Source organism: Lycium ferocissimum, chromosome 8 (genome assembly GCF_029784015.1).
Source record: "Lycium ferocissimum isolate CSIRO_LF1 chromosome 8, AGI_CSIRO_Lferr_CH_V1, whole genome shotgun sequence".
Classification (NCBI taxonomy): Eukaryota; Viridiplantae; Streptophyta; class Magnoliopsida; order Solanales; family Solanaceae; genus Lycium; species Lycium ferocissimum.
The window spans coordinates 37533098-37543180 of record NC_081349.1 but is presented as its reverse complement, the minus strand read 5'-3'; the positions used below and the strand labels follow the sequence as shown (position 1 = coordinate 37543180).

Below are 10083 nucleotides of genomic sequence, written 5' to 3'. Positions count from 1 at the left end.
ATTTTTCTCTCTTAGATAAAACAATAGAATATTTAAGCATCGGTTGATACTTTGAATTTTAATTCGATTAATTTAAAGGTAAAATATTCTATTGTTAATGTATGTAGATTGGGCCTAAACAATACCTATTATTTTTTATCAAATTTTGATTTTGATAATTCTAATTCAAATTATTATATTAATTTTACATGTTTAAAATGAACAAAGTAGAAATTTGATTTTTTATTTAAATGAAGAACTACTATTTTTTAATTTTTGGTAAATATTTTTGGTTTAACTCATTTTACTTGTCATGTTGTCTTTTGCACGGTTTTTTAAAGAAACGTCAATTAGAATTATAATTTCACTAATTTACCTTGTTAATTATTTGATCTCCATTTAATATTATTTTTTCTTTTATGACATTAATCTCTTTTTACATTTATTAGAGTAAGGAAAAAATGAAAAAGTAATTAAATTCCAACTTATTTTAATATATAAGTATTTTAAGTATGTTCTTGCATAATAATTTCAAAAAAGGTTGATGCGCATGTGGCAATGATGGGTTGATACGTATGTGGCAATGAATCCATCATTATTGATTTAATGAGACACTTTGAAAATTACATGAATATTGTTTGATTTTTTAATATGGGATGCACTTTTTTTTTGACATTATTTATTTTTTTATATATTTTTTTTTTTTGGATATATTTTGTTAATACGAGGTCCACTTTTTTTTTCCGTGAGTTTGGAGATGGTGGGTTTCACTTTTTTTTTTTTTTAATATTGATTGGTGTTTAGTATGGGGTTCAAACCCATGCTTCTATATAGTTAAAATAATACTTTCCATCTCAACTTATATACCCCTCCAATTCATAATAAGTATCATCTTAATATAAAACACGCATATTAAAAAATTAATGATAAAATATAAAATTTGCTAAATTATTTTTATGTAAAAAAATTATTTTTTATTCTTAATAATTAGAGCATGCACAAATAATTCATCTTTTGATATTGAAAATCCAACCATCATTATTTAAGTGAAATCCTATCTTCCATAGGCTCTTTCATTTTCACGTAAAATCCAAAATTCAACATTGTGAATCCAACTTTTGGCCTTAAATAAAGAAACTTGTTATTTTTTATCCAGGGACAAAGATGAAAAAAACTAGTTTATATATGCATTGGTATCCTAAGGTGACATTTATTATGGGACAAAAAAAATTAGTTAAGATAACACTAATTATGGGACGGAGGAAGTACATGTTAGATTGGATATAAAATAATATTTTAAAAAGTTTTTATAATTTAAAATAAAAATTAAATATTTACTTGGTTATAAATTATTTATTAACAATAAATATGAAATTAATTGTAATATCAAAAGTGTCGCTTCTCTAGACTAAAACAAAATAATTTAAAAGTAGAAATTTTATTTACTACCATGTGAGACATTCAAGGAGGTTTTGCGGTCCTAAAAATGCTTTTTAATTAAATGTCAAAATTTTCAATTAATTATTTTTATGTTCTAATCTTATTTTTTAAAGTCAAGTTTATTTTTTGTACTTATGGTCAACTTTTCAAAAGCACTCAAACCTCCTATCATTTTTTTTTTTAATTTCTCTATTCGGTGCCCGATATTCATATTGAAACCCGATTAATTTAAATTTGCACTTTGTAGGGCTAATATGGAGGAAGCGCTTCCTACTAAGGAAACCCTGGCTCGAACCCAAGACCCCAGGTTAAGGGAGGAACAATCCCAACCGCGCACTTTATTTTACCTGTTACTTTCATTTATTGATCTTATCTATTAACCTAAAAAATAGTTATTTTTTCGCTAGATTCTTGCTTATTGTTGCTTCTCATTTTCTCCTTTTTCATTTGTTGCTTATTATAGATTTTTACATGTAGGTGAAATTTGAGAGTTTCTGAAAATTCTTTTGCTTATATGAAGGCATTTATTTTACTTTATATTTATACTTTAATGAGTTCATATGTGTTTAAAAGATTTTTACTAAAATAATTTTTAGATAGTTTTAAAAATTATTAAACGATGCCATATAGTGTTGAAAATGATGACAGTGTTATCAGTCAATATCGGGTTATATTTAAAATCTCTTGTTTAGTTAATTATAATTAATCTTTTAAACACAAAATAAGTTTGAAGCACGGCAGAGTTAGAGTGTCGGCTACGAATTTGGTCGGATGCAGTAGCGCGTTGTTTCAAATTGTGTATTTTTCTTCAAAGTTCATTATATTAAATATGTATAGATTATTAAATTAGAACTAAATAATTTCAAAAATTAGAATTCAGAACTCATAAACTTCAAATTTGGCTCCTCATATGATTTGAAGAAATAATTTCATCAAAACAAAAGTTAAAATATTAAAGGAGTGAAATGAAAATTTTGCTTTTAGATATTGAAAATATACTTATTTGAAATTTAATTTTACTAAAATAAATTATATTTCATTAATTATAATATCTACTATTATATCCGAGCCTCATGAAACTAGTATGTTATATAAACGAGACCGAGAGAGTATATTCTTTTTTTTTTTTTGGTCCCATTTTGGAGGATCTATACACACTTTTCTTCTAGCGTGACTCAAATCCCGAATCTACCGATCGTGAATGGGGTGCTTTACTAATGCCGAGATAATATTGAATTAGTGAATACAGGAAAAATTTGTACACACACAAATATATATATATATATATATATATATATATATATATATATATATATATATATATATATATATATATATATATATATATATATCTCATTGAACTTAATCATATAATAATATATATTTCTCACATCAATTTCGAATAGCTAAAGTTACATGTATCGCTCGATTTAGAATTTTAATTTTATGAATTTAATCATTTAAAAATTTCATATTGGACTTATTATATTTTAAAAATTATAGATTTAAATTTATATTACAGATTTAATAGTTATTTAAATATACATTTATATTTTATATTACAAATATTAAATTCAAATAAAGCCAGTAATCCTGTATCGCCCCTAGTTTTGTAATAGAATGAAATTAAAGCACCTTATTCAGAACCAAGAAAGCAGAATCTTAATGTACTTGTAGGAAATGAAAAAGAACTAAAAACCCCACAGTTGCACGCGGACCCAAAAAACCTAGACCCGTTAGTACCAAACTGAGTATATTAAGGATAGTACTATTGGAAAAACTCTTCCCTCATGTCTTTTACTGCTTACACAAAACTCAGAACCAAAAGTGTACTAATTTCTTCCTCCTACAATCAAGAAAAGAAAAAGCACACTTCTGATTACATCAATATTGATCTAGGGTTCAAATTTCCTAGAACATGCAATATGGTTATTTTTTTCTAGCTGAAGAAGAAAAAGGTAGCATATGGGGTTTCATGAATATGAACTGAGAAAAGATTCTTGTTATTGGGTCTCAGTTTAAAAACCTCATTTAAACAAAGCAAGCAAAAAAAGAAAAAAGAAAAAAGAAAAAAAGAAAGAAGAGAAACTTGACCTTCCCTATATATTCTCTATCTTTACCCTTGGCCCTGTTGTTTTTCACTCTTTAGTGTAGTCCAATGTAACGGAAGAGATCTAGCTGGTTGGTGCCTCCAAGAAGACTATTTATTTGGCTGTTTACTAAGTCAAAAAATCATATTTTAAGTTTACTTATAAAAAAGGAGAGAGAAAAAGTCTTGTTGAGTACTGTAGATAGATAACTTCTGGTGAATTCTTCCTTGGATAGTGAGAATCTTAGGTGAAAAAGTGAAGAACAAGAAAAAATGGCTAACCGATGGTGGGCTGGAAATATAGCTATGAATCCAATGGTTTCATCAAGAAGCAACACAGAAGAAGAAAATAATCCCAGAAGAGAGCAAGAATTCATGGATACAACGACTATGGAACCCATCACAACTACCACCACAACCACCACAAATAGTAGTGGAAGCAACAACACAAATCAAAACCCTAATGAATTAGGGCATGAAGGAGATGAGAATATCCATAGTCCTGGAGGTCTGTCCTCTGGACCATCGTCCAGTGGAGGACGTAGACCCAGAGGAAGACCTCCAGGCTCAAAGAACAAACCCAAACCACCAATAATAGTAACTAAGGAAACCCCAAATTCCCTTAAGAGCCATGTATTGGAAATTAAAACAGGTAGTGACATAATTGAAAGCATAGCCACGTTCGCTAATAGTCGCGGACGTGGCGTGTCCGTTTTGAGCGGAAGTGGTATAGTGACAAATGTGAAATTACGCCAACCGGCTATGGCCGGGGGCGTAATTACACTACATGGCAGATTCGAGATATTATCTCTCTCGGGAGCGTTTTTGCCTTCGTCGAATTCGCCAGTTGGAGCTATGGCTACTGGACTAACGGTGTACTTAGCTGGAAGTCAAGGACAAGTTGTTGGTGGAAATGTTGTGGGTGAATTAATTGCATCAGGGCCAGTTATGGTAATTGCAGCAACTTTTACAAATGCTACATTTGACAGGTTACCATTAGAGGATGAAGAGGAGGAGAATAATGTAAGTGAAGGGATGCAAATGCAATTACCTACAACTGCAGGGGTTGGTAATGGAGGTACTGGCAGTTTGCAGGGTGATGATCCATCTCCTCCTCCTTCTATGGCTATGTACAATTTGCCCACTAATGTTTTGCCTAATGGTCAAATGCCCCATGAAGTTTTCTGGGCTACTCCTCCTTCAAGGCCTCCTCCATCCTATTAATTAACTTAAATGGACTATAGTTAGTTACCCTTTTGTAGAAACTTTTATTTTTCCTTGTTGTAAGCCTATAATTAGGAAGATTATTGTATCCCTTGTGAATGTTTTACTTTAATTAGGTTTTAGTTTATGTTTGTAACTTTGTATCCTTTAGGTTTTATCAATTTGGGTTCTACTTTTCTCTAAGCTACGCTTTTTGTAGAAATTGTTGAATTGTGCTTGATGTAGGTAACAACAATATAATCTTGGTCTAGACATGGAGAAGAATCAGTCACATTTATCCTGGAATTCAGGTATCATTATCTACTACCGCCTTGATTTTTTAATAATTGTGGTGTTCGGGACTAGCTTGTGGCTTAAGTTAATTTAATGGGTACTTGCCTTGATTTATCCATCTTTTGCTTCTTTATACGATGTTCAAAAGCAGATCTTGAATTTAAATTGGATGGTTTCAATCTTTATGCTCTTATTAAATCATCCATTTATTTTTAATTATAAGTTCAAAATTTATTAACGGTTAAAATCTCTGTAATTTTTCTCATATTTAAGTTGCCTTAAATGCTAGTTCAGTTGAACCCACATATTGCATCTGCCTATGGTGCTGTCTTACCCCTCGTAAAGCTTCTAATTTTGTTGCCTAATTATTGTATCTTCGATATTTAGCTATCTAGGTAGAATTATATCTTTATTTGCTAGCCATCTGGGTAGAATCATATATTCATTAGCTAGTTATCTAGGTTGAAAACTTGGTGCTGTGTTTCTAGTTTTAGCTTTTGTGAATGTTTCTGAGAAACTTACCCTGCAACTAAATTTGTACGTATTTTTATTTGAACAATTCTAAATTGATATTCGAAACCTGCTGGTCCAACTAAATGAAACTTGTGTTGTATAGGAATAGGGCTCATTTAAACCTAGGGCATCTGTTTCTCTGTCCGACTATTAACAAGTACTACCTCAGTCTAAATTCACGTGATATTTATTTTTTTAGTCTGATATATATATATATATATATATATATATATATATATATATATATATATATATATATATATATATATATATATATATATATATATATATATATATATATATATATATATAATTTGATTTTTAATATTCTTTTCTTTCTTAAATTTTGTGTCCAGTTAAATTATACTCCCTCTGAATAAAAAAAAGAGTTCACTTAGCATTTTTTTTATCAAAAAAAGAGTTTACTTAGAAATCAAGAAAGAATTAATCTTATTTTTTTATTTGTTCCTATTAAGTGTTATATGATTAAATTTTAATATCTATTTAATTAGGGGTAATTTAGTTAATTTTTTTTTTTTAATTTAGGAGTTAGTATTTTTTTAAGAAATGTATAAATAGCTGAATGATCTCTTTTTTTGATTCGGAGGGAGTATCATATAACTTGAGGGAGTAGTAATAATGTCTTGCTTCATCAGAAGATAGAAACTGATGATTTCTGTGTGAATTAAATTTGGATTGATCTAGCAAACTGCATGCGTAAGGTATGTTGGTAGATGGAGGTGTATAGAGCTTCTAGTGCTAATGTCAGAATTTCATTTAATGCGAGTAATTGTCTCTTGGAGCTGATAAGATATTATAATAATTGACAATCAGACTTTGACTAAGTGACAAAAATTAAATTTGGATAGATCTAGCAAACTGCATGCGTAAGTTATGTTGGTAGATGGAGGTGTATGGAGCTTCTAGTGCTAATGTCAGAATTTCATTTAATGCGAGTAATTGTTTCTTGGAGCTGATAAGATATTATAATAATTGACAAATCAGACCCTCTATAAGGTCTTGACTTTTGGTCAGCAATCACTTGAGGAAACCTTGCTATATATCCATTGATATCAAATTACTCCCATCAAAAAGAGCGTACACTTGGCTTTTTTTGTTGAGTCAAAAAAGAATGTTCACTTATAAAGTTAAGAAAGAATTCTGTATTTCTTCAAGCTTAAGTGTTGTGATTAAATTTTAATATCTATTTAATTTGGGATATTTTAATCAAATTAATTATCTTTGTCTAAAAGTTAGTATTTATTTAGGGTTGTACAAATGGCTAAGTGAGACTAATAATGTTGTGAGACATTTGGTTCTCAAGTGTGGCGTTTCACCATTTTCTGCATCCTCTTGGTCAATTTGTTACCTCCGTCACTGATTATAACTGTCTATAAATTCCGGCAACTCTTACTTTGTCCTCTATCTATGATCGTTGCGTGTTTGGACATGTACTAATTGAACTTTTAAAGTATGTCATAGTCAAAATTGCCGACTACACTTGATGGCGGCCGAAGGCCAACATTATTTAGTAATATTCACTATGTTAAAAACAACGATATCATTACTTTTGAGCAGCATTTGAGTGGATAATCGTGAGTAGGAGTGACAAACGGATGGATTGGGTTGGTTCTCATATATATGGATTGGTCGAAAGCGGGTTAAACAAATAATGATCGCTAACATTTAATACGGATAAAAAATAGGTTAATTGATGGATATTATGGACGGCTTTATGAATAATTAGGTAGGATCCAAGCCAAAGCCAAAATAAGCTTAAATTCTTAGAAAGCAACAACCCGTGAAAAATAACAAGCAGACAAATGATTTCAATAATATATATATATTCATATTATTCATTTGAATATCCATTTTTAGTGGATAATATAAATATTTGATCCGTTTTCTAATGATAAGTTATCCGTCACATATTCAATGGGTTGGATTGAATGGTTACTCGTCTTTTTGAACCATTGCACTAGCCCTAATTGTGAGTTCACAAGTGGGGAAAAATGTAAAGTGCGGGTTGGTTAAGAGAAAATTAATGTAAAATGCACGCTCACCCAGCCCCAATCCGCTAGCACCAATCTAGGATGGAGCTAAATGGCGTTGGGATAATTGAAGATAAGCATGGTTTATATCCTATTGAGTCGTAGTAATGCTAATATCATTTACTAGGTAGACATGATTTATGTATTTTTTTTGCATGTAAAAATTGTTGAAAAAAAATAGTTATGTATATCTCAGAAAGAATTATAGTATCTCCCATTAAAATTGTAAGACAATTTTTGCCACCTTTCTCAATAGCATTAATTGCTTAGTGTAAGTTGAGCAAAATTGTCAGTTACCAGACATTCATTTTCCCGCCTTAAATAGTCATTTATTGACCATTATTCTAATTCAATTTCTCCAACGTTTTTTGACCCAATTAACATACCAATAAACTCTCTTTATTACGTTCATTCTTCTCTAGTAATTGGTATTAATATTACTTATCCGTTGGATACAAGAATATATCATCTTCTATATAAAAGGGATGTCCTACTCCATTGGGGGAATAGATCTAAAGATAATTCTTTCTCCTATGTTTTATTATTGACTTCTTAATCTTTGTTAGATTCCTCTTTATAGAGAAGGCTTGTCTTTCAAGAATTTCCTCCAAGGTTTGTGATCAAGTATTTTCTGACAAGATTCGTGATCAAGTATTTTATGACAAGATTCGTAATCAAGTATTTTCCGTAATATTTTCAACAAAAATATGAGTTAGATGTGACAAATTGTTTTCTTGCCTTCTATGAGAGTGCCATATAAAATATTGAGGGAGTGTGTTTTTAAATCCCAAAAGATTCTTAGTATTTAGCAGTGTTTTAAAAGGCGTTTCTGGGATGAGCCGTACCAAAAACGCCCAAAGGCGTATTTGCGGGGTGTAAGTATCATGAGGCGTACGCCCCAACCTTCGAGGCGTTCGCCTAGGTGTAAGCCCTAACATTCTGGGCGTTCATTTGGGGCGTAAGCCCCGAGAACTTTTTCAAATTGGAGCTAAAATTGCTTAATAAATCTTTGTTTAGAAGTTATATATTCAAAAGTTAACTTATAGTAAAATCTCAAAAAAGTCAATTTTAAAAAAAAATCTTTTATCCTAATTTTATAATCTTTTCTCTTTGCTGTTTATGGAGTAACAGATACACGTTAAACCTTTATATGCAAGGTGCAAACTACAAAGAAATAATTTTGTCCTTCCATTCTTACTACACTTCTATGCTTGCATTTTCCTTCTTCCTGTTTTATTTTCTTCAAAATCTTTTTATCATTCATCAATTTATCTTTTTCAAAATAGTTTTTAGTTTTAGAGTTTCTTTTGGTATCGCTCTAATTTGAAGATTCTATTTTGGCTATGTGTATTATAATGAGTATTAATTTGTTATCTAGTTTTAAGTTTAAAAACAATAATTTTATATTATTGTCATTTTTATCTTTGAATTATTAGGATAGAGTATCATTTTTACAACTCTAAATATGTTTCATCATTGTCATGTTATTGGTGTAATGCATCTTTACGTCATTCACTTTTTCAAGATTTTTTTAATGGTTTGTTCAGATGTTAGCATTTTAATAATAGATATATATACCTTTTTCCATTAAATTTATTATTTTAATATTTTTTTAATTTATATGTTTATTTTATTAATTTGTAAAATATTAAAAATTGAATACCCATGGGGCTTCCGCCTTGTGCCTCGGGGTTTATGCCCTGTCGGTGCATATGTAAAACGCCTCGCCTTACGCTCACGCTTTTTAAAACACTGGTATTTAGTACCATCTCCCATTTCTTTAGAAGAATAAAAGATTGAAAACTAACAAATGATTGGAAATGCCCACCGGGGAGCTGGAACCCACGACCACAAGGTTAAGAGCCTTGCGCTTTACCAACTGAGTTAGACGGGCAATACATTGCAATACTAGCTACAGCTATTTCCGTAAAAGATAAGAAGAAAATTGTATGAATACTAGCACATCTTGTCTTAATAAAATTAGTACAATACTCTTCGCGTTTTAGTTTATGTTTCTTAGGCCCAATTTGCAGGGGCATATCCATAAAGTCTATAGGCGGATTTAGGAGAATTCAATAGCTTTGCTCAAACCCGTAATTTTCATCGGTGTTAAATAATGAGTTGTTCGATATTCAAGTTTTAGAGTTAAAAGTGCAGCTGTAGGATGCACTTTTTCATCTCTTTCTCACGGAGTCAGACAACGAATTTTAAATATCTAGAAATATTTGAATGTGAACCAATTATTATCGCTGTAAGAACTCATAGGCTTTCAATTTTGGATCCGCCTCTCCCTATTTGTAAAAGGATCAGTGTTGAAGCAGAAGACAGACAACCTTAGCTTGTTATATATGCTCATCAATGAATATGTAATTGTGTGTGTTTTATTGTGTTATTAAGAACCATGCATGTTTGCTTGAAGAAGATATATTTAAAAGCGAAGGGCATATGAGCATCTAATGGGCTTGAATTAGGAGATTACATTTTGATAATGGAGATTACACTAAGATCTAAAGG

General features: G+C 30.3%; 1 protein-coding gene across 1 annotated transcript; it reads left to right on the top strand.

The window, feature by feature from the left end:
- Positions 1-3185: 3185 nt before the first annotated feature.
- Positions 3186-5120, top strand: LOC132068318 (AT-hook motif nuclear-localized protein 15). Its single transcript, XM_059461882.1, has one exon. It carries the CDS (start codon positions 3782-3784, stop codon positions 4730-4732), a length of 951 nt encoding a protein of 316 aa, XP_059317865.1. The 5' UTR covers positions 3186-3781; the 3' UTR covers positions 4733-5120.
- The last annotated feature ends 4963 nt before the right edge of the window (positions 5121-10083 follow it).

Coding starts and splice junctions, on each gene's coding strand:
- LOC132068318 (XM_059461882.1), top strand. CDS start 3,782: ATGGCTAACCGATGGTGGGCTGGAAATATAGCTATGAATCCAATGGTT.